General features: G+C 37.7%; 1 protein-coding gene across 2 annotated transcripts in view; it reads right to left on the bottom strand.

Annotated features, from left to right (window-relative positions):
• ITGA8 (integrin subunit alpha 8) overlaps positions 1 to 25,480 on the bottom strand; it is a 95,774-nt gene that overhangs the window by 37,881 nt on the left and 32,413 nt on the right. For both annotated transcript variants that reach the window (XM_048950888.1, XM_048950889.1), the window contains exons 14-22: positions 17,278 to 17,323; positions 15,254 to 15,361; positions 13,820 to 13,875; positions 13,092 to 13,246; positions 11,888 to 12,025; positions 11,356 to 11,423; positions 10,319 to 10,466; positions 5,248 to 5,340; positions 458 to 537 (exon numbers count right to left, since the gene is read on the bottom strand). In XM_048950888.1, coding sequence (XP_048806845.1) covers positions 458 to 537; positions 5,248 to 5,340; positions 10,319 to 10,466; positions 11,356 to 11,423; positions 11,888 to 12,025; positions 13,092 to 13,246; positions 13,820 to 13,875; positions 15,254 to 15,361; positions 17,278 to 17,323 — 892 coding nt within the window. The remainder of the gene's footprint in view (positions 1 to 457; positions 538 to 5,247; positions 5,341 to 10,318; positions 10,467 to 11,355; positions 11,424 to 11,887; positions 12,026 to 13,091; positions 13,247 to 13,819; positions 13,876 to 15,253; positions 15,362 to 17,277; positions 17,324 to 25,480) is intronic.

Here is a 25,480-nt window from a genome sequence, read left to right as displayed (position 1 = left end):
AACCTAAAATTTAACAACATAAAATCACACAGAATCACAGAATGGCCATGGTTGGAAGGGACCTCAAGGATCATGAATCTCCAACCCCCCTGCCACATGCAGGGCCACCAACCTCCCCATTCAATACCAGACCAGGATGCCCAGGGCCCCATCCAATCTGGCCCTGAACACTTCCAGCGATGGGGCATCCACAACCTCTCTGGGCAGCCTATTCCAGCACCTCACCACTCTCATAGTAAAGAATTTCCCCGGACATCCAAATCCTCAGAACAGCTCTAAGACTACTGTAACTAATAAATTAAAAGACCACAACAATCCAGCCCTACTAATCCTCCTGAAGAAAGCTACCAAAGGGAGGCCCATGAAATACCTACTGATGCTGAAGAGTTAAATTTCTTATACGCTGAACTTCAGATATCAACAGAATTTAAATAATACCCTTGATAAAACTTCTAACCTTTTTATTTGCAGCTCAAAATTGATGCTGAAATCTGAATTCTCAAAATGCTGAACAGAAAACCGGATACCTGTAGAGAACTGGGAAAGAAACAAAATTAAGTGTTAATTGATCTTTTCACTTTGAGAAAACATTATTGTTTAGTGTTGAGTTTCACACACTTATGTAGGGTACTGTTATTTTTTTCAATTACTATGAAAGAATGTAATTTTGTTATTTTCAGGAAAAAAAAATACCATCCTGCCTGCGTACATTGCCAGATGGAAAACTTGTACAGAGGAAAGATCAAGTGGAAGACAGCAGCAGGCTCCTGAGAGCACAGCAGTGGGCCCTTCTTCACAGTCCTTGCTGTACATTGCCAAGACAGAAGAACTAACAGCTGTCTGGCACCTCTACTCTGCTTCCATCCATGCATTTCTTCATCCTGCTCCCTGGGTCTTCCCTCTGTTGTCTCGGTTCTGTGGCAGGAGCCACATGCTTTAGGCACTGCAGGACTGATGGATCACTTTTTTCTTTTAGAGGCTGAAGTAGCAGAATCACGATGTTTTGATTTGGTTTGGGTTTTTACACTGCAGCTTCTAGCAGCCATAGTTCCGTTAAGACGAATAACACTTCAAAGTTATCCTTGCAGTAGAGCTTACCACAAATTGCAGCTTGTGGCCACAGAAGGCAGAGTGTAAAACACACAACTCCCCATACTGAAGGGTGTAAGGGCTTCCATCCGTGCTCCCCTGTGTTTACATAAACCTCAAGTCTACAGATCTACTTCTTCCTCTTGCTGATAATTTCCATTTGCTTTGCAAAATAGTCATGGAGTAACAAACTAATTCAAAGGCAAATGGAATTACAGGGCTAGACATAGAAGTTACATATATGTATATATATATATATATGTATATATATATGTATATATATATATCAGCATATGGTGGGGTCTCTGCAGCCTTCTTGTCAGACACGGTTACAGCCCTGGTATGCGAGTGGCAGAGGAGGAGGGGGAGATGCCATCTGTCCTCCACATTAAATTAATAAAATTGTACTGCAATGTTTAAATTAATCTTTTTAATTGCTTCATTTCAACTGCATATGTTTTGAATCTATTCATTTTTGAAATGTGAATTTTGCATTGAGGCTGACAGCAAAGTACACAGTCTGTAATCTTGTACAACTTCCCCTCCCTCTTGCCTCCCATACTGCCTGATGGTGAAATTTCCTGCCAGATAACTTGCAGACATGCTTTCCTTTTAAAAAAGATGGTTATATATAATCCTGCTCTCCATGGGGAGAAATAGCCTTTCTGAGAAAGTCATAAAAAGGCACCAGAAGTGAGGACATCAGTTCTTCATCTCTGCCAATATCTGACTAGATTTCAGAGGAAAAAAAGAACTGTCTTCAAGATATGCTTCCTTGGCATATGTGGGGCAACACTGTAAGCAACAGGACACAGTACAAGGTACAGACTTCTGTTTTTGGACCAACACTCAACATCACTGAAGAAGAGGAGAGATTTTTCTCTGTGGGTGTTATTTCATATTTTTAAGGAATTTCTTTTCTTATTTAGCATTATTTTGTGTTAAATCTTCCCTCATTTTCCCTTTTTTCTCTTTTGCAGCAGTGGATCACTGAATATGAATCCATTTACTAAATGAGACTTAATTCCTTAAATTCCCCTATGCTAGAAGCAATTTGTTATCACTGAAAAAATGGAAAATCCAAATCTTTGAATTCTTATGATTTTAATATCATGGTAAGAGCTAATCTCTCTTTTGGGAAGCAAAATTTTTAAGATGAAAATAGATTGCTCATTAAATTTAGTGGGAGATGAATAGTTGACATGGAATACAGAGGTAAGATATTTTTAATGACAATTTTTTTGAGATTATTTCAACAGCCATTTATTGTTCCATTCAACTTTAAGAATACACTGCAATCATTTTAGTCCCTGAGATAAAAAAATGTCAAATATTGACAGCTTTTGTCTTACCATTTTTACTGATCAGTCTGCATAAATTTGGTTCTATTTTTGGCAGAAAAAATATTTGATGAACCAAATATTCAATCTTCCTGACTGAGGATAGCAGGTATGAACTGCTGTTTTGATGATCTATTATACCTCTAACATACCAGGTTTAATCCCTTATCTAATACTGAAACACAGTCCTACTGTATGAGTCTAATGAGCTACAGATGTTGCCTTTGGTAGTATGACTTTGTCCGTGTCAAGTAGTCCTTGACACTGCAATGAATAAGATGCTCACATGCCCTGACTCAAACCTCCCTGAGGCCAAAGGCACTGAATTTGCTTGAGCATGTATCCCAGCGGCCACAGCGGCTCCTTATTTTAGAAGGACGTTAGTTTTCTTGGAATAGTTTAAACTTATTTACATTTTTCATCTGAAATTGGTTTCATTAAAATCATAAAACCAATTTGCCATGTTAAAACCATTATGAAATACATGACAATTCTGCTACTACTGATAATCTTCAGCTTGTCACGCTTAGCAGCACCCAGGAGCATGCTGAGAGACAGATAGCTAGCTTTTCTTCAAGTATCTTACAGTGCATATTAAGGATAAAACCTCTGTGCTCTTGAAGAATCAGGTTGGTACATACCAAGAAATAAGCAAGATTTTCCAAGCATTCCAGTCTTCTAACCTAACTTTCATTCATTTCTACTCCGTTCCAAATTCTTCTACCAAAATTTTTAATAAAGCCTAGAATTCACCTGCTAAGGTCATCCAAGAGATATTAGTAAGCTTGTCAGTCTGATTCACTTCATTGACATAAATCAAATGTTTTGAGCATCTTTCCTCTCTGCCTGTGAGATGGTATCAGACATTTTGTTTGCAGTCTGGGTCACATGATGGTGTGATTTTCTTTCTTGTTTCTTTTTATCATCTTTCTTTGCCATGCAGATAATATTGAAAGGATACTTTTTGTAGGCAGTAAACGATCTTAATGTCATGGAATATCAAACAGTCAGAGATACAGCAATTCTGATGACAATGTTGAAGAGGTGCTCTATAGCCTGCCACAGTAATATCCTATGGGGTTCATCACAAATTTCTGACATAATACCCATAATAAGAAATTGATCTTAAAGTGTTGAAGAATTCCAGGGTTCCAGGGTGCTGAAAAGTCATTACAGTGAGTCAATAGTTAAGAGTTCTAGGAATGTTTGATTTTGACCTAATCCTCCCTTCCCGCTCCCTCACAACTTTCAGAGTCCCCTTTTGACTGAGTATTTTCAGAAAAACTGATCTGCTGCCAAAGTAGAATTGCTTTGCAAAATTGGAAGTGGATCAGAGCAGCCTTTCATGATTTACGCAATTTGTATGAAGGGTTAGGGTTTTGCTGTTGGAAGTACGTTTGCCATCATAAATATGTTTGGCTGAAAAAGCTCAAGTCCTTTCACCTTTATTAAGCTTCCAGGAGAGCTGGTTTCAAAGACAAAGTCAGCCTTTAAGTTTTCACCAACTATAGCCAAACACTTTTGCCACCTGGCTTTGTGATGCTCTATCTTCATATGCCTAATACTTTTTTTCTCAATTTGGTGAAAGCCTTTTTTATAAAACAGAATATTCTTAAAAATTTGGAAAAAAAAAAATTATATGAACCCTGCTGTTTTATTCTGCTACTTTTAAGTCTCTTTTTATGATGCATTTTGTTTAGGAATAGTAATAGTGCATTTATGGCCTTCCTAGTACTGAATCTGATGTAAAACAATTAGTTACACCATAAGAATTGATAAGGAGACAGGTGAGAGTAGAACTGCTTCAGTGGCCACCAAACAATATTCCTGAAGTCTTCATACTGCCAGCAGTTTGGGTCCAGCATGATGTAGTAACAAGGCTTTGGACTCACAGGGAGGAGCAGAGAAGCTGTAGTTTAACATCTCCCCACTCAGACCATTGCTTGTGTCTACGACAAAATGCAAATCAAAAAAGATTTGCTCCTACACTGATAAACAATGGGGGTACCTCCTTGACTCCCTTTCATCTTTAAAACCCATGGGTTTTTAATTACTTTCTCAACAATCATCCACAAGATTCTTGACCGCTCTGTCTGTATCATGCTTTGAACTGTTTGTCATGAAGCAGGAAGAAGTGATGACAATTGTGGAACAGATAGTACTTTTTTATCTCAAAATACACGTCTAATCCTATTCTGCTCTCCATCTTTACTCATATAATTCTGATTTTGTCTAGAACAATGCTACCAAGGTATCATCTAAAAATGCGCAGTACGATTTATGAGTAGATGTCTTAGGAAAATGTTTGGAATGACATTTTTAACTTGAAGGGAAACTTACTCCAACCTCCTCTTCACGGATGTGGAACATGATATGAACTGATAAGAGAATGCTCATACACTCAAGATTAGAATCAGCCTAAAGAAGCTGCCACTTACTATACATGTCTTATACAGAAAGAATACTGAAAGGCAGAAATAAACATTACATACATTACAGATTATGATTCCCTTCACTTCACAATGGTGTAACTTACGTGACTTAAATCAGTGACACTGATTTTCTTCAGAGTAAGTAAAATGGCAACATAAGGCAATATTATAACATTGAGCTCTAACATCAATAATCTTTTAGAATAGCATAATTTTTCAGAAGCACAGTGCTGCTTCTTTGTGCACCAACAATTTCCTGTCCAAGTAAATAATTTGGTTTGGCATTGCTTATTTGGACACACACTGCTAATTGAATAGGTTTCCATTTGCTCTTCTTTAAAATTCAATTAGCTAAAAATCAGGATATGAATCTGGTTTTCCCTTACATTTGCGCCAGCCACCATGGGGTTCCCAAGATCACAAACCACCATTCTAGTTTCATTTTCCATCTTGTAATCACAGCTCAACACACGCAGTGCCTGTAACAAAAGGACACCAATAAGGAGGTCAGAGATCACAGTGAAATGCATCCAGTTGGGAAAATGATGCCTTTCTGACTGTGACATTTCTTTTGATTTCAGATCCCTGCTCAGTGCGCTACGAAAACATTTAATTGGTTATTGTCAGACAATGGTGAAAACTGATGCCAGGGAAAAACAAACAGGAAAGTTTCCCAGTACCTTTAAGGCCACGATGCGACCACTGTATTTCTAGTTCTAACACGCCACTTTGTTGCTATGAATCACTCTTAAAGCCACATTGACTCAACAGAGAAAACAAGACAACTTTGTTAGCCACTGAGTCTAGAATTTTATTTGGTGAAGTATTTTACTATGGTATACTATAGATTAACTACTTCTCTAACAACACAAACCGTCACTTGTGATTATAATTTAGCAACAGAGGAGATGGATTTCTACTCAAGTAATTTTCCACTGAAGCTCTTAATGCAAAATGTGCCCTGTGGGTTTGCTTTTGTCTTTCAACCCTTGATAGTCTTTATTGCTGCTTGTTCCATCTTTATAGAAAACTGTACAGAAGGAGGAATAGAATAGTGAAAGGAGATACAGAATAAGACAAGAGAAAATACTTACATTCATGGACATAATAAACTAGCTTTCTAAAAGCAGAATGCAGCTAGAGTTACTGCTATAATACTTTCTCCTTCCTTTCATTTGTGATTCTTGCAGATTAAGCAATACATGCAGGGTCATGCTCTATATACAAAGACCTGGGAAATCTCTAGACACTGACTACTAATTCATTCCTAATCTGTAAAAGCCAGTGTGGGCATGCTGATGTTATCACTTCCTGAGGCTGAAAGAAAAGATAGGGAATGTCCTAAAAGGAACCTATGTGAATCACAGCTTCAGTTCATAGCTTATTTATATCGACACTTTTTCTATTTGTTAGGAGGAAACAAAGCTTTTTACACAGCACATTCAGTGAACTGCTAGCCATTCCAAGCCTCTCTACAGGAGGGAGGTACTCTTTCCAGCTAATTAGACATCAGTAATTAGAGATGGTTGGAAAATTGTTCATTTTAAATTGATTTGTGGGTTTATAATTTTATTTTTGACCTTTTAATTTTTTTTTCATTAAGGTTTAAATGTTTAACATAAATATTCATTTACATTTTATACTTTGCAGTTTTTTCATTAATACCGTATCATACACAAGTACAGAGTACATCAGCCCTTATCACACATTTATTGTCTCTTTAAAGCTAACCAATTAGAGGAGTTTTGCAAGTAGGCTTTCTGCAATTTAGAGGCTATGCTATGATGAACAGCACTACAAAAACTAATTTGTGCAGCATAAAGATGTGACAGAGTGAGTGAGAATTTCTTCAAGACGGACATTAATTGCCCTTGGTTTTCCACTGATTACCTTTTTGAGATGGTTAAATAAACAACAGGAAAAGGAAACAGGCAGGAAGTAAGCAAGTAACCCAGTACTGTTAATATCAGTGATCTCATACGAAATTCAGCCAGATGGAAGGTTTTGCCACAAAGCCCTTCTACCTGTCACTGGTAGCAATTTATAACTTTATAGCTACACATGGTCTTTTTGGCAGTCTTGAGCAGAAGCAAAATCCCAGCAATTAACACGTGTGCTCCCAGGGAGCATGTTAACTAAAAAAATGATTGGCTGCCCTAAGTCATCCAGGCAGCCTACAAACTTGAAACTCTTCCTGGTGGTCTTAGTGATGAATTACTAATTGATGCCAGAGTAGTTAAGCACAACAGGCTGTGGAGTAAAACACCTCCTCTCCTTTCTGGATCAACACTTTCCAATCTCATCTGAGCAGAAGCAAATGGATTAGGTACCAGATGCCAGAGTTTAGCTTCTCTTCTAACTATTGCAGGAGAACTAGTGTTTATTCTCAAAAAGCTCAAATTATGTCTTATCTAGCCAGTCACCTTCTACTAATTCTTACAGTAAGAATTTTCAGGTAATATAAGAAAGTTGCACACATTTTTCCTATTTTAAAAGAGCATGATACTATAATATAGAAATACATAGGGCTTTAGCTCAGAGTTTATTCAGTGCAAATTTAATCTGGCTGTGATCTGAAACACTCCTGCAGTTCCCAGCCTGAACAGAGACAGTCATGCCAAAACATATAGTGTTTTTGGTGTGGAGCAACTGCCTAACAGGGCTTTGTATTTGCCTGATCTACTAATTATTTCATGGGGGTTTGGGCTCCAGTTGTTGCTACTAAGGGAGGTCTCAGCTGTTCACCATGGGAAACTTTTGCTGGGCAAAGAATTAGTGTACAGTATGCAGACAATGGCTTCAGGTTCAAGAACACAATTATGCTATTGTAGTGTAAAAACTTACCATACGGCAAGCATATGCTGTCTCTAGCCCACTGATGGTCATGGAAATGTCAGGTAATATAATGTGGTTATATATTTTTCATTGCTGTTAATTCCAGTAATTCTACACCTCCAGCACATGGCCAGTTACTGCAAGCCAACAGGTTTCCAGTAACTTGTAAAGCTGTGGTAATTTTCTCATTTACCTGGTATCTGGAGCTTCTAAGCATTTCCACAATACAACTAATGAATAACATATTTGATTTCATTGTAAGTCATCATATTTCATTTACCAGTTTTTGACTGAAAGAAGTATCAGTATGTGCAAAACTAACAAGAATTCAAAATCATATTATTGACCTCAAACTTTAAGATCACACTCACTCAGCTCTTCACTTGCATGTACATTGCTACATTGTACATCTCTGCCGAATGCTACTCTTCCAACGCAGCTGCCCTTTTTAGGTATAATAGGTTACAGAATCAGGCCAAAGACAACAAGATAATAACAATTGAGGAACATCAAACATTGCTTTTCATAAAGCCAAGAGAATATCAGTTATGTTATTACCTTTAGCATGTAATTCAGGTGATATAGAAAAACCCAAGAAATTGTTTCAAAAAAATCAGGCTCAGTGAGAAAAATGTAAGGCGATAAATTTGTCTCTCAATTAGCTAGGCAAATCCAGAGAACTGTATTAGTGGTAAAACCCTATATGAGTGCATCTGCTTTGAAATGAAAGCAGTATAAGAGAATAATTTAATTATAAAGATCCATCAGAAATGTACCAAGTGACTTGTTTGGTTCATTAGATTTCAGTTGTTCAGTCCTCAGCCTACCTGTTTTGCTGATAATTATCTCTGCCTTAATGCAACAAAGTCTTCAGCATGGAGAAAAGCAACTACAGAGAAGACTGTAAACATTGATACAGTGAGTAGTCAATGAACTTCTTAGATGCAGGGCTTCAGGAGCATTATTGTAACTGAAGGACTGATTAGACATGAAGATTATATACTCCTCTGTTGTGTTCACAGAAGCTTTAAAGTGTCATGGCAGTACAGACAATAAATTGAATACATACAAGAGCCAGCACCCCCCAGCAAAATGCCAATACATTTTAGCTGAGTTTTTAAGAAAACTAAAATAGCAATTTTTCTCCCAAATTAGCTTTTAAAAGTGATGTTTTGAGTTGATTGAACCATAACCACACAAAGACTATGCTTTTTTAAAAATTTACCATTATAGTTCAAACTCAGTAGAACAAACCTGATTTCAGTACTTTGTGTAAGCTGAAGTGTAGAAGACAAGATCACAGAATCACAGAATTGCAGGGACTGGAAGGAATCACTACAGATCATTATGTCCAACCCACATGGTGATAAGAATGTTATAGATAGTAGGATTAATTTCTGAAACATCTCAGAAAAAACATAATGCAACTCTCTGGATGGAATAAATATGCACTTTAAGAGATTATGAAATAAATTCTATGCTGTAGTGAACTAATTAAATATGGAGAAATCCAAGGCAATTCTCCCTTGAGTGCAGAAGGATTCAGAATTGGATTCGTCAAAGGTGTATTTTACTTTCAATAAAAATTGAAGAAAATGGAAAAGTTTGATCATGTTTCCTGGGCTTTTAAAAATTTATTTTTAAAAGAAGAACAGTTACATCTTTTGCCAACCCATTTCTAGCTTGTCCTCATTCTTCCAAAACACCAGACTCTCTCAACCTTTTTTTCCTTCATTTCCCTCTAACAACCCCCAAGTCTACCTTTCTGGCACTTTAGAATTCAATTTTTCCTAAAATAAGTCCTGAGTGACTTCTGTCCAGTCAAAATGATAGACAGATGCTAATATGTGTGGGCTTTGGAGTAATTGCCTTCTCTGACATCCTTGGTAATGGCCAAAAGAACAGCCAAAGATTCCCAAAGTTAACAAAAGAAAAATACAACCAGGTGTAGTATGTCAAAGAGAATCTTCGTTTTCTTTATGCCTTGTAGATCACAGTACGAAAAAAGAGAGGGTTCTAAGAGAATAAAGGCAATACAGCAAGAGGCCGGTATCTTTGCTTATTTGTGCTCAAAAATATGTTATTCAAAAATGAAGTTTCAGAGAATTTCTGTATTATTGTTTTGTATCACCATCTTCAGTGACATCATTAGATCTTATTTTCATCTAACTGGCTTCAAAGTCCAATAACAGAGACTCTGACAAAAGGAGAGTAAGGAAACACCTTGTAAGCTACTGTCAACTTCCTTAAAAACATTTGCCTTCAGAGAGGAAATTAACTCACTTTCTCTCACTCTCACCTTTGAAGCCCTGCTGTGCATTCTAGGCACTGACAGAAAAAAGAAAGTTCACGTTGCAACAGTTTGAGAGATTTATGTGCAGATGAGGTGATGCCGACTTGCTGTCCAACAGAGAATACATGGACACACTGCTTGTTTGCAGGATGGTGTTTCATCTTTGCTTTTAAAAACAAACCAATCTCATAAGGAAACACAGTGTGTTTAGCACAGCTCGGCGGGACATGATTCTACATCAGACCTACTGTGAACACTGCCACATTTAACACTATAACTGCTTTTTTTTTTAGCATATACATAAGATAAAATAATTGATTTTCATTTACCTTGCTGTTGCGTTCAACCCCAGTGTAATCTGCTTCAGGTGGAATCTTTATATGCAGCTCAGCTTCATAGGCTCCTTCCCCATCATTCCTTGGATTTATTATGAGCATGACACAGTTTTCTTCTCCAATTATTAGCTGATCTTTATCTCTGTGCAGAACATATGACTTGTCAGAAGTTAAAACACACACAGTTATGATTTACAGCAGAAATCCAATTTGCTCTCAGAGCATCTCTTCTGGAAAACATTCCGTGAGTACAGAGCAAAACTTTTTCATAACAAGTGACCCCTTTGAAAAGTATGCAAGCACCTGGGTATGAAAGAGTTCAAAGGAAAACACACATGGACAAACACTAAACTACAGAAGAACTTGGAAGTTAGTCATACACAGTTTCAGAGCCTGACTACTTTCTAACTAGAGACAAGTATCAAGTGGAAGCAGCCACTTGCTACTAGGGACCATCAGCATTTCTTTGTGGAGGGCACAAAAGCGGTGTTAATTTCCATTTTCCCCTCATGCTTGTTGTACAATAAGCAAACAGAAGATCTCAAGACCTGTAATGGCACTATGACCTCTCCTTTCACAGCTGCCCACTGATTTTCATGGCACAGACAGATAACTGCCAGAGGTCTCCCACTTCTCCCGCTTGGCTTATTTCTCTCTTTGTAAGAGGAATTGTTGCCATGTTTTTATTTTTATTCTGAGATTCATTTATGTCATTTACTATACAGAGAGTTCAAGAGAATTGTGTCCCTATTTCAAACTCACTAACATATTGAAATCCACGTCTAACACTTGCAAACTGCATTTTCTATGGTGGCCTTTAAATATTATGAACATGACCAACAAAGACATACTCTGTAACTATGCATTTCCCCACTGTTGGTTTTCTAAGTGAATTAGATGTCCAAATTAAAATTTGGAAATTAGATAAGGATAAGCAGGTACAGATACAACAGAACTGTGTTTCATTCTGCTGAAGCAGTTAGAAGATTCTGGATTTTTATATGTAGCTTTGCTTATTTTGCTTAACTTACGGCACAGCGGAAAGGTGCAAGTCAGGAATGCACAAGTTGTCCTCCCCACAGTCCACCAGAATATAAGCCTGTATGTCATTTAATAAAAAACAAACAAAAAGATATAATATAGTTAGTACAAGTTTCAAAGTCCAAATAACTTCATTAAATATCCCTAATTTATGTCTTAAATATTACTACCATTTTCCTCATGATTTAAACTTGTTCGCCCTTCTAAAAGTTCCTTTCAACATGAGTACTGCTCAAGACTGTCTAGACTGCATCTTTAGCAAAATAATATCTTTCAGGTCCTTTCCCACAGTAACTCAGCTCACATATTGTAAAATCCAATCAAAACTATGAACACACGAAAATTTTGGAAATGCTTTAAAGCTTTGCCTGGTTCTATATTTATCTTCAATTTACATTTTGAATTAATTAAATCCTTGTTGTGCAATTTCAGGGCCTGATACTTTTTAAAGGAAGATGACACACAATATTCCTAACTATTTTCATGTTTATATACAGAATATGCAGCATGAAAAAATCATACCTGTTCTGTTACTGAGCTTCTCTGGTAGTAATTCAGTATTGGCTTCACCATCATGCTATCTTTGAAATGGGATTCATCCAAGCTATAATTCAAGTTTATATTGATGGGAGATAATTTATCTCTAAATTCTGTTTCATCCTGTGAGTGACAATCGCATAATAAAAAAAGAATAATTATTTCAGATGGGTATGATTTAATTTCAAAGATTACTGTCTTGTTTATTGAAGGTAAAAATACTCTTCTTTGAGAGGAGCTGGCCAAAATGTGGCTATTTATAATTTCATCATGAAAGCATAATGACCTACCAGTGACTGGAATGCCCAGAACACATTGTCTCCATAGCTCCACATCTGGAAGAAGCTGGCTGAGCCAAGCAGACTCAATATATTTTTTCTTAACATTTGCCTAACACGAAGCTATTTGAAAGAGGCACACGGAACAAATTCCTGTCAGCTACTGCCCTCCTTTCATTCAGAATGGAGGGAAGGTATGTGGATTTGTGGAGGTAATATTGTTGGTTTATTCCACAACCAATGAATTAGTGATGATAAAACTCTACCACCTCTTTTGTCTAGATTCTGCCTTACACATGGCTGAGTCTTCTCCATTCCACCTCCCGCTACATTTCTAGATCCAGCCTTGGAATGTGCATGAGGTAATTCCAGCTGCAAGTGAGTAACCAATGACCCTTTCTTCTTCATTACTCAAGTGCCACAGTTTTAAGGGCTTTTTTCATAAATATTTTAAAATATTCAAAATATACGAATTTTGGGCCAATACATTCCTTTAACATATCTGTTGGAACAGAACTGTCAAGGCATTTAATGAGTTTAGTTGGTTATTCCACTGTGAATACCATAAGAGAGAATAACCTTGTATTTTTGTATCAGGAGACGCATATTTAATCAAAAATTCCTGGAAGAGCATGAAATTAATATATGCAGAAAAACTGCACAATTCATCAAAGGAAGCCTTTCTTTTTTACTTTCAGTGACTGAAGGTGAATCAAATATTTTCATGGGAACTCTTGTTGAGGTAGAAGGATGGTCTGGACATTTAGGCCAATCCTTTCTTACCTCTCATTTGTGTAATTTTGGGATCTAGTACCAGTGTAAAGTGTTCTTGCTATTCAAATGGCTCCCCTTCTTATTAGTCCCTGATACTACTCAAGCTATGATGACAGTCCAAAATATTTTAAACTTACTCTGAGATAAACAAGAAAGTCCTGGCAATAGAGCTTCTTCTGTTTTTCCATCACAATGGAGAAATAATGATGTGACTGATGGTAATCAAAGAAGAGAGTCCTTTTAACAGCTCCTTTCTGTTTCAATGAATCTAATTGCAATTCACCCTTCAGCGCTACAGGATACAAGTCAATTGAACGTTTATTTATTTATCACAGAAAGAAAAACAGCAAACAATTCATTATATATATTGTTAATAATCAACATTAGTATTACAAGTGACAAACAAAAGCTTCCAAGCAAAACTAGCACACGCCCAAGGTATCTGTCTGTTTAGGAGCACACTAGATTTGATTCAAAGTATAGAACAGGCATAGCTTCAATAAAACTGTACTTTATTCACATGCCATATATGCACTGTACAGGAATTCTGGTTCTTTGCTTTTTTTTTTCTTTCCCTTTTTCTGCTTTTTTTTTTTTTTTTTTTTTCCAAAATAGAGTATTCTCCAACTGGGTATGGTCTTAGTTTTATCTGTAAAACGGCTTAAGTGGAATAGAAATACTTCAAATGAATTGTAAAAGCTTTGTGCTTATGCATGTGTATATATATATGTGTGTGTGTTTTTAATTGTTATTTTCTTACCTTAGGAGAATTGCACTCCTATCACCTCTCAAGGCATAAGAGAAAAGTTCTGAAATTAAGTGGTCCAGAGAAAATCATAGGAATATATATAAAAAAAATTCTTACCTATCTCATCTGAAATACTTTGGCCTTCAAATGCCGCACAGACTCTTATGGTAAAACTAGATATAAAAAGAAGGAATTGTTAGTAGAAAGGGAGCGACATGGGAACCAACAATTCCAAAAACATACCTCCAAGTTCTTTCCTTTTCTTAAAATGATGTTCACTATGATCTGTGCTAAGGCACCTAACCTATACTCTAAGACAGAATGTCTCCCCTGGTTCCTCTAATACTGTGAATAACTTAACAGGAAAGATATGAAAAATTTGCTCTAACTTTGTTAGATTTGGTAACTCAGAAATAGCTATGTTTAAAACTCAGTAGAGAAAGAATTATATCTGTTTCCAGAAGTTTGGGACAATTCCCTTATGACTGTGCATAAAAATGACTTCTTGTATATGCTTCCTCCATACTTCAGTTTTCCAAATTATATAACAGCAAAAATAATATTTTCCTAATACTAGAAAAGGCACAATAATCCACGTTCTTCATATTTTACACTTCCTGAAACTGTTCTGGTGGGAGGTTCCCTTTCATTCTAATTCTGCAATGTCAGTCAGTAGACACTTAAAACAAGTTGCACAGCTGGCTAAGAGATACAGAAATCTATCCCATGGGACTGAGGAATTCTTTGCCTGTTGGAGTTTCCCTATTAATTATTTTCATATGTAGAATACAAGCTTGTATCAACTAAAGAGAAAAATTACAGCACGGAAAATAGCAGCTGGTCTTCAGTCATTTTGTAATACAAACCAAATCTTCAAGGAATAATATTTTAGAATGAAGCAGACAAATTAAATTATGCCCCTACTAAAAGTCTTGCAGATATGTACCAAACACCTTCCGACTTATTGTAAAACAAAAGTGAAAACTAATGAAAAAAAACTACAATTTAATGGAACATGACTTGCCTTTCTTCCTTTTTTTTTTAAGCAATATCTTAAGGCAAGAATACATTTTAATTGAGATGCTTTTATTCACTTCTCTCATGAAAAAAAAAGAATTTTTCTCCAAGTAAACTGTCAGTACATTTTATTTTGAAATCCTATCCCATATGTAGGAAAGAGTTCTTAAAAAGCCTCAAAAACTGTAGACCTCTCTTTCTCCAACAGAAAATGGTGAGACCACCAGCTCTTTCACTGTCACTGTTGCACTTCCTCAACAAAGATGTGTACTTTGTCAGAAGGATGCATCTGCGTTATCAGTCCTAGCTGTTTCATGTTTCATTCATCCAGAGAGTGAATGTAAACCTGCAGCTTGATCCTACGAGACACTGAACCTCTCCCATGCAGGTGGAGACTCAATATATCACAAATCAACTTTCATAGCATATTCAAATATTTGTGTGTTCAATAAGAATGAATGAAAAGCTCGAAGTAGAAAATTATTTTAGAAAGAAGAGATGCTGAGGATGTTTTTTGTCTAATCACAGACTTACCAGGCCACCAAAATCTGAGAGCCAGGGGGCTGACAAGTCTTGTTGTCTGGATTCACAATCATCGGGTTCAAAATGAGCAGAGCATTCACAGTCACAACCGGTCTGGCTCTGAGGGACAGAAATAAAGTTCACTGCATAAAGTAGGAGCACATAAGTACTAGATCGCATCAGAGAAAGCACTGAAGTGAGATGGTCACAAAGAATCTCTAAGTGTAGAGTTACTTGGGAAAAATACTTTTATAATGCTGCTCCTACCCACAATTCTCTTCGTTTTTTTGGCAGAAACCATGACATTTCTTTACCAAGACATTTTCATAGTTCTTCACAAAAAAAGCACAGGTTAAGAGCAGACAGCATCAGTGAAACAGTATGCTGCACTAACAGTAGACCTGTCCTGGGATATGGGCACATGAGAAACATTTCAGCACAGCGGGCTTCCACAAGGGACCAGAGGTGCCGTGTAGGAATTAGAGGAGTCCTTTGGCCGTTACTTTATAAACTGTCAGATTTGTGTTTCTCCATGAACACTGACATAAGCAGACTTGCTATCTCTGCTTTAGATACTTCAAAAAAAAAAAAATGAAGATGATGTGTTTAAAATAGAAGTCATTCTAGAATTATCTGAAGCCAATAATGAAGTAAACTGTCTGACACAGAATCACGTCTTGAGACAATTGACTTTGTAAACCACGAATAATCAGCACAGAAAATTCTGCTGAGTATGTGAGTAGATGGTTGTGGTGATGGAAAAAAAAACCCTGAAAAACAAGCTGCTATTGAGTAATCAGCTAATCTGCTATTGAGAGCAATTCAAAAGAGAAATAAAAACAAAATTCTGTTGTTTTTTTGTTTGTTTGAAGACAGCAATACCATTTTACAGTAACTTACATAATTTTGGCAAAAATAGCTTACAACAGTTATTTTCCTCATATTTTAATCCACAGTTGGGTTTTCAAAATCTCTTTTTTGCACTGCTTTATCAAGGCACTCAAAAATAAAATTACTGCCTACATTCCTGTGCAAAAGGGAAAATGCTTTTTTTCAAGCAAATTTCCGTTAATAAAACTGTTTCTCCAATATGACAAGTTATGCATCTGATACACTCTGTCCAAGAAACAAAGATTGAAGGCTTCTTGCTTGCTATTGGCTTTCTTAAATAAAACACATTTTTTATTGCTGTCTAAAGTGCACACTGGATGTAATTCCCTACTTCAAATCCTGTGCTGTCAACCTAAGCTACTGCAAAATGATGCACTGCAAAACATCTGCATGATTCCAAAATATAGAAGTAGGAAAACCAGGTTTTCTCACTGTGTTGGTACTGAGAGTCAAAATAAGTTAACACTCGTGGTTTACAAAATTCTTCAGCTTTGACAAATACTCATCTGGGAAACAGAACAACAGGTTCTGTTGGGAACAAAGAGAAGACAGGGAAGAATCAGGAAATACAACCACACTGCTGCACTAATGGATGGTGAATGTTTAAATGCAAAAAACTGCCTGCATGTGTAGCAGCAAATTTTCATTTTTTGATTTGGTAGCTGTACTTTATACTCATGCTCAGACAGTACTTTTACTGAAAACCAGAAATCAGCAACAACTCTGGAAATTTGCAGAGTGGGATCTCGTACACCTTTTTTAAACTGAGGTTAAAGCAGCATCTTTATTTCTTAATGTTTATATGCTCCAAAGAGGCAAGAGTCACCAGAAAATCCAGATTGCTTACTACTACCATTCTCCAGAAAAGATATGAATTTTCAGTGTCGCCCCTTATAAATTTCTCTTTTATGTAGCGAGGGCTTCTGACTATATAGGACTGTGTGTGAGGTTGCTTTAAAGGTAGAAAGTACACTATTTTCTCCTGTTGTAAATCAACAGCATTTGTTGCTTATAAGCTGTTTCATTTATCATCTGTAATCAGCACCTTTTACACATTGCAGCAGAGAAACCCAGAAATGTGATATTTGTTTATAGACCTCCCACTAAAGTTGTAAAATTAAAAATGCTTTGTATTTATCACATACCTGTAAACAACTGCTTTTCCAGCTCCAAACGCACCTACAATTAAATCTGGAAAAAGAAAACAGCTTCAGAAAAACTACATAAAAGGCTCAGGCACATTTTTTTCCAGTCTAAATTAGACTACTTACATTTAGAATCACAGAATTCAGTAACATGAAACAAATGTGAAACTCCTACTTTCTGAGCCTTTTCTTTTTCAACACTGTATCTGAAAGAAAATGTTTCAATGTTGGCAGAGACCAACACATAAATATCTTTGTTGCATCCAGAATTAGTCTGTCTAAGACAGGGTCAGCTTGTAATAAAGAGGAAAAAGGATGCCACCAGCACCAATACATGTTATCCCAAACCATCAGTTACCTATGACACAAAGAGATGCAAACACACTTTGTGGTCACCCTCATGCAGTTCACATTTAAAATTTTTGGTGTTTCTTCTTGACAATCCCCCAATCCTCCTTTGTCATTTGTTCATTAATTTGGGCGTTACATATATGGGACCACAAACATACTGTGTAGATCTGAGGACAGCTGATTTCATAGTCACTAATGTTTGCAGCACTGTAAGAGGATGTGCTAAGGCTCATAACAGCTATCAGTTGTGATCTTTTTCCCCACAAGTCACCATTTGGAACAAATGAGGTCAATAACACAAGCACTACACTGGGCCTTGGGCACATCTTTGTTACTGAGTACGAGCCTGGGTTAAAATCCTACAGGCTCAAGTATTTCCTCTTTCTGTCTGGAGTCCCTATACAGGGCTCTCTGGAATGATCCAGACTGGCTAGCTGGAAAGATCTCCAGTTTTTGCTGGAGAAAAGCCAGAGCCAACCAGTGGGGAATAAAGGATCAGCTTTTCTGCTGCCTCTAGCTGAAATCAAGGAAGGGAAAGATCTTTGTTTCCTTTTCAGTCCTCCTAGTGAAGTGTCTAGCTGGGCATCCCTTTCACTCTACTGTTTATGATTTGATTTACAAAGGTACAGTTCAGTAGACAAAGTCTCACAATGGATCTTGCAGAGGCACAGATTGGCAATCTAAACTTATCTGAACAAATCCATTAAAGAAGTAGTCAGGGTCGAAAAACAAGCCTTTGTTTGCTTGCTGTTTCCACAGGTTGTGCACTGGTTTGCTTAAGAGTCTCTGAAATCATGGAGCAACTACAAAGCCCTGATGCCAACTAACATGGTGGAGCTGGGCCGGCCTAAACGTTCTCCAGGGCTGTCTGCCTTTCAGATGGTCAGGATTTAACAAGTTTAAACAAGGACATCACATGGGCAACAGCCTGTCCTTCAACAGAATCCACTGACTAACGTCAGTCCGACGGGTCTGATCTTCTTTTTGTGCAACACTTACATTTTTCTGCTTCCACTGGCCTTACAAAATATGCTTCAGGGTCAGGAACGTTTAAAATAGCAGTGTTGTTTCTATCTCCTTTCTGAGACATTTATGAGTCCTCTTCACTAATAGCTTTTATAGAGAACTTACACAGAGTCCCAAAATCTGAAGATACTTTCCCCTTAAATAAACAACTGATTGAGATATAACTACAAAAGCTACACAGCGCAAATGGCAGAAATTTCCCTGACAGCTCCATGTTAGCAGTATGCAGAGTAACCAAAAATTATTTAATACTGTTTTTGGAAAGAGAATTTTATTCTTCTTTCTTTGCCTTGAGGGGTCAACTCCTATAACTACCACTAGGAAAAAAAAAAAAAAAAAGATTGATACAAATCCATGAGATTTGAATGCACATCAAGTTAGGGCACTCAAACACAGAAGTTATGAATTTGTTTTGTGTTCTGCAAAAAAAAAAAAAAAAAAACCAAAAACATTATAAATCATTTACATGAAAAGAAATGCATGTCTAAATTATCTGAAGTTTGGCAACTTTCCCCTCCTAAAAATAGAGGGAAGCTGTTTTTATTCATTGCCTGCTAATGCTGTGCATGCAAGGTCAATGATACAAAGGTCTCTAACTGGAGAATAAGGGTTTAAGAAGGAATTTGGAATTACATAGCAAAAAAAACAAAAAACAAAAACAAAAAAACAAAAACACACAACAAAAAAACAGCTTAACTAACTGCAATCCTTTCAAACAGAGGCCTGAAGTAAAGCATATGAACATCTCTGATTGCATCTTTGCATTTGTGAGGGTTTTTTTTTTTCCAAGTCCTGAATGAAATGTATATAAATAGAGAAAGAGAGAAGGATCTGACACACCAAATCTCCCTCACTCCTTCACTATGTCATGTTTTCAAGAGGACGAGATACCTTTGAGGTTTAAGTAAATGGCTGTGGGGCCCATAACCACTATGCCCAATAGCTGAGGAAAAAGGCATTGAGTGACCATACAGCAGTTTTCAACTTGCAACACAATGACACAATGTGAGGGTCGTATGCAAAGAAAATCTCCTGTGGATGCTACTAAAATCCCAACTGGCAGAGTTTGCAGAACTTAATCCTCAGACAAGAGTCTTTGACATGCGCTTAACTGAACTCTAGGAGCACTGAGTGATCCTAGTGTTTATTTCAAATTTCGGTTTGCTCTAAAGAAAAGGCTTCCAGGATCTTATCTGGTGAAAAATAAGCCATCTTCTGAAATAAAACTATCATAAACAGCTAAGGAAAAAACATTCACAGACAGCACTGGAGGCACACTGAGTTTTGTAAGCTCATCTCTTCACCTGCACCTTCTGTGTGGCGGTGCTAAAGGGCATAATGCTGACTGAACCTTCAGCCAGCCACAGAGAATAAGTAGATCAACAAAATTCTACCCCTGGTTATTCACTTCAGCAAATTCTTTGATCCCCTGCTATCTCCATTCCCTGTGAGAGATGCAGCTCCAGGGAGCTGAGGCAGGGAGGAACATGGGGTGTGCTGACACTTCATGCTCACTCAGCCAGCCCAGCAACCCGAGAAGAAATGGCCACAGCCTGATATGCCATTGTTCCTTGTGGGGAGACAGAGGCCAAGAACAACAGCCAGAGAAGAACTACAGAATCGGCACACAATTCATTTATGAGAGACCCAGAAACTAAATAACAGACAGATGAGTCACCTCTCCAGCACAACCCTATCAGGATACAGCCATGAGTGTTTACTTTATGGGCTCTGAACGGTTTGCTGACAGTGTTAAACAGCACAGTGTGCAGTTTGTGAGCTTAATTATGGAGTAGAAGTAGTAACTAGAAAATAATTAGAATTCTGAATAGAGGTACTATGGGAAGTTTCATAAAAGACCAAGAAATCTGTGTAACTGGAAATCTTGTTAAATACTGTTGTGAGTCTTTCTTGTTCCCTTAGTTAATTAGGGCCAGGAAGATCCACCATCAGATTCCTCCTCTTTCTGCTTTCTAGGATTTTAGAGATCACTGACCTCCCAAACCTCAGCAGAATGGAGTAAAATTTCCTTTAAATGGCCATTACTACAGGCTTGACCATAATGAAAGACACAGTGTTAACCATTCAGTCAACCTTTACTCAAGGATTTTAACTGAATACTATATGCAACCATCACTCAAACCATAATCACTATCTTCTATGATAGAAGAATGATTCTCAACTGCCTTGATCCTTCCTTTTCAACCATTCTGTTAGCAGATTTGTTAAGGATAACAGGCATTGGAAAAGGATGCCCAGAGAGGTCGTGGCTGCCTCATCCCTGGAGACAGTGAAGATCAGGCTGCATGGGGCTCTGAGCAATCTCACCTAGTTTTAGAAGTCTCTGTTCATTGCAGAGGATTTGGACTAGATGACCCTTAGAGGTCTCCTCCAACTCAAATGATTCTATGATTCTGCCATTCAAAAGCTAATTCAGTGCTCCTCTTTTTGTCTGGATGAGACCTGAGACCCTTCATAATACAACGTTGTTATCCACTCCATCATACCAATAACAAATCCAAAAAGAGGCAGTTACCATTCTACCAGGTCAGTAAATGCCCACTTACTGGATTAACTGCTTCATTGTTATAATGTTGTACATAATACTAATTTAATTTCCTTAAATGTCTCACAGAACTTTAGAAAATCATCTCTATAAATTACATAGATAATGTGGTCAGTTTTTAATTGTAAAATTAGCATATTTTCAGGAGATTCTTGGCTTGTCATGACATTTTTGATTGTTTATTCATGTGCAAACAAAATTAGCTGGTATTTTTACCAGCTGCATCTGCTGGCAGAAGCCATGCCCTTGTTCTGGCTCCCGCTCAGCAGTCCCCTCTTACCAGAACAGATGAAACTTTTCATTGATTTGTCTTCAACAAATCTCCTGGACCAGTTTCATAATTTAATCACACTAGATTACAATTCTGTGCTGCTGTTGGCACACTGCCTATTGTTGCCAAAAAATATGAATGCTGAAGAACTCTCTTTGCCTCTCAGGAACTGGAGTGTTTTCTTCCCACTCTGAGTTAATGTACTCAGCAGATGGAGCTGTTAAATACCCCTATTTAAATAAGATTAGACTGGATTACTGAAGTTCTTAGGAAATTTTGTGTGATTATCAAATTTGTTTCTTCCTTAAAATGCTTCTGGCGTAATTTGTTTATATAAAACATGTGCTGTTCTTAAGATAATAAGTCAGCCCAAAATAGTAAGGCCTGAAGAAACCTTTATTTCCCTGGCCAGCAAGGGCTTGAATAAAAAGAATGACCAAAAGAAAAGGCTAGACTGGGTTTGTATAAAACTGGGATATCTTGAGGCTGAAGTTTATGCAGCACTTACCCCAGGAGAATCTCAAAATTAACAGAGAAGACTTTATACAAGTGTCTAAGCAGGCAGGGAGCAGAAACAAAGCGCAGAATTTATCTGAGCAATTAAGTAATTAACTATTAACAACTTCTGAATAGTGAATTCACAAAGAGCACTGCTCAGAATCCACCCACATGGTTAAAAGAAACTGGTTAAATAATGCTGGCTCACAAACACATTTGAAGAAACCACAGTCTGCTGGAAGATATGCCACAAGAAGAAAGCAAGCGTAATGAGTTGAGTAAGTTTCTCATTATAAATGATTTACTTAGCTATAATCAGCCACCAAATGACTGAGCATATGCTGAAATATGAGGGTGGAAACCTTACAGTCTCCAAAAGCTGAGCCCTGCACAGATAGATGAACCAGCTGGAAGCACAGCACAAGCACCTAGATAATTACGGATCCAAGTGCTCAGGGGGACCAGTTCTGAACTGATGCCCAGAAGGAAAAAGAAACAAATTTCTTTCCCATTAAACAAATTTACGGGTTTATTTTGCTCCTTTCAAGATTGAGCTATGCTATTAGAAAAAGATAGATAAAATGATAAGTAAAATTAACCAGAAAACAAAAGCCTAAGCTAAGACCTCATTCCCTGCTCCAAGCCTTGATGACACAAGCAACGCTCAGAATGGAGCAAAAAGGCCCTAAAAGTCCCAGATTTAGCTGGAAAGGGAGTAGAAGCTGTGGAGAAAGTTATCATTAAGCTGTTCAAATGTTCTAGCATAGAGGACAGTCAAGAAGGGTGAGCTGAGGACAGGACTGCAGAAGAGCCTGGGCAAAACTTGAAGAACTGCTGTTCAACAAAACAATCTACCTATTGAATTCACATTTTGTCTCTTCACCTGGAAGTACAGCACTACGCCTCAGAGCACCACCTTACTAGATGCAACATGCAAGCAAAAATGGAAAAAGAATAAAGGAATCTAAAGGGCAAATGAAAGTCCCCCCACAGGTGTTAAAAGCATGACAGGAAGGAATGGATAAATACTCTAGTTATATTAATTGACTGTAACATTTGCCTAATTCTTACATGAAAACAAAGAGAGGAGCATCCATCCATTCATTGTCATCATTACCATTGTCTGGTACTGGAATTCTTCTTCTAGGTGAGGAACTGCCCAGCAAATTCGTACAATCCAAGACAGTGGTCAGGGATGGCCTGGGGAATAACCTGGGTCAAGGATCCTTCTGAAAAGGCAGTCTGAATATAGCCACCTTATTTCAGGGGCAGCAGGGTTTCATCAGGTCGTGGTGAACTGAGCTGTGCCGTGCAGCTTCACAGCCAGACATCAGATTTTGGCTCACTTTATTTTCTTGCATAAACACCATTATTGATATCAATGGAAAAAAAATTGAAAATATTTTTTTCAAGTAATAATTTTGATTTCTTCTTGATAGAAAAAATAAAGCTTTTTTGATCTTAGCAAAGTTGGAAACCCAAATCAATGATAAAATCTTTATCAGAAACAATGCATCAGGCCAGAGACAAGTTGCACTTTAAACACTGCTATTAGTTGCTCTTACTTAAAAATGCATGGAAAAAAAGGCAGCAGTAATGGCAAGATTGAACCATCCACTAGTACAGCAGGATTGGAGGGCCATTTGCCACTGCAAAAGGAACAATTAAGTAAATTAAGGTTCCTTCTCCTGATTAAAAAGACATAGTTGAGGGAAGGAATATGACAGTGGTCTGTAAAACAAGTGGGGTACAGGAGAATTGCTCACTGTCTCTACAGCACAAAAACTGCTGCACATCCTAAGAAACTCTCAAGGGCAATGTTCGACTTTGAATGCAGTGCAGTGAAAGCAATCACTTCTTCACAAAACACATGGTTAGTCTGCATGGCCCCCTTGCCACAGGCTGCAATTACCCTGGGTAGTCAATTTCTTGATAGAAAAGTCTGTAAAGGGCTAAATGCAAGGACAGAACTTCAGACTTGGACACCTTGCTTCTCCAGATGGTTAGAGCTGGGTGAATATTCGGGAAATATCACAACAACTGTACAATTTCCTGGATATCCTAGCTGTTGGCCACTGCAGGAGACAGGCTACAGTGCCAGACAGATCTGCAATACAGATCTGTACCAGTAGGTTCCTGATTAGTCTTCTCTCATATTTGTTATGCAACTTCCCAGTTCACTCTCTTTACTCTGGAGGTCCTGGGGATCAAGGGGGTCTTCCTCTGCCTTTCCTAGGTAAGACCAGGAGCTGGTTGGTCTCTCACCCTGTGCTGGCCAGGAGCTACAGAAAAAGGAGGAAGGAGAAACCACATCCACTCACAGAAAAGCTGGAGAATTTGTACTTCCCTGAGTATTAGGCAGCTTTCATAAACTTTTTCTTCTTCTTTGCTCCTGAGTTTATACAGGCATTTGGATAAGGAGCAAAAGATATAAATTCCTGTATCAAATGAGATGGGCTGCTCTTTTCCAGAAAGCAAATAGGTAGATCTCTGTTTGACCTGAACCTCTAGCAAAAACTGGATTTAATCCCTGTGCAAGAGAAAAAAAAGACTTGATTCATCCTCACTTTTCAGAAACAATATTCCCCAACTTGTAATTCCTTGTCTAACTGCACCATCTAGCAGAGCATTACCCATCTCTCAGCCCCTCATTTGTTAGTAGGGATGTGCCTGCCTTGCAATGTTAGGTAAAAGGGCTTGAGAAAATTGTACAAGCACAGCTATAGTTACAAGTCCTCACAAACTGGTGCCTGAAATCCTGAATTGCTTGCAAGCCTTTTTGAGCTCATCTTCATACAACACTTTGGCCTCAGCCATGGAAGAGAATTGCTGGGAGACTCTCACCTTAGATTGTGGCAATACATGATTATACCAGCAGCCAGACACTACAGCTGGCTCTCATTTCCCAGTCTCCAGAGTAATGAACTTCTGAGAGTGAAGTTTTATTACTTTTTTCTTTCTATAAAATGGTTAGCTTTACAATATAGTCGTTAAAAAGCCTAAATGAAAAAAAGAAAAGAAAAAAAAGGTCTTTTTCTGATCTTTCACAACCCTCCTTGAATCACAGCCATGGTCATTAGTTTGGGAAACACTGAATTATAAGCTAGTTTTCTAGACTTTCCAGAGTCAGCAATTGCTCTGCCTCTCAGCTGACACCTAAAATAAAAATGCCTTCCTACTCCTTCGAAGTTCTGTCCCTTTTTTCCTCTTTGTACAAGGGCTGCCCTTAGGACTTCCGCCAGGAGGAGGAGAAGAAAAGCTCTCTGACATAAGAAGGATTACTTGCTTCACTGCCTAGCATGTTTGTCCTGGACTTGCATTTCCCCATATGATTTCCTTTCTTTCTTTCTTTTACCCACAGGAAAGTATTCTATTCTTGTGCTAATACTGTGCCACAGTTCTGCTGTTTATACAGCTCTATTTTGGTGCTTCAAATCTGTGATTTAAGGAAGAAGTGGTCAACTAACAGTAAGGTTTTTTATTTAGGTTGT

Source organism: Lagopus muta, chromosome 7, assembly GCF_023343835.1.
Source record: "Lagopus muta isolate bLagMut1 chromosome 7, bLagMut1 primary, whole genome shotgun sequence".
Classification (NCBI taxonomy): domain Eukaryota; kingdom Metazoa; phylum Chordata; class Aves; order Galliformes; family Phasianidae; genus Lagopus; species Lagopus muta.
This window is presented reverse-complemented; position numbering and strand designations above follow the sequence as displayed.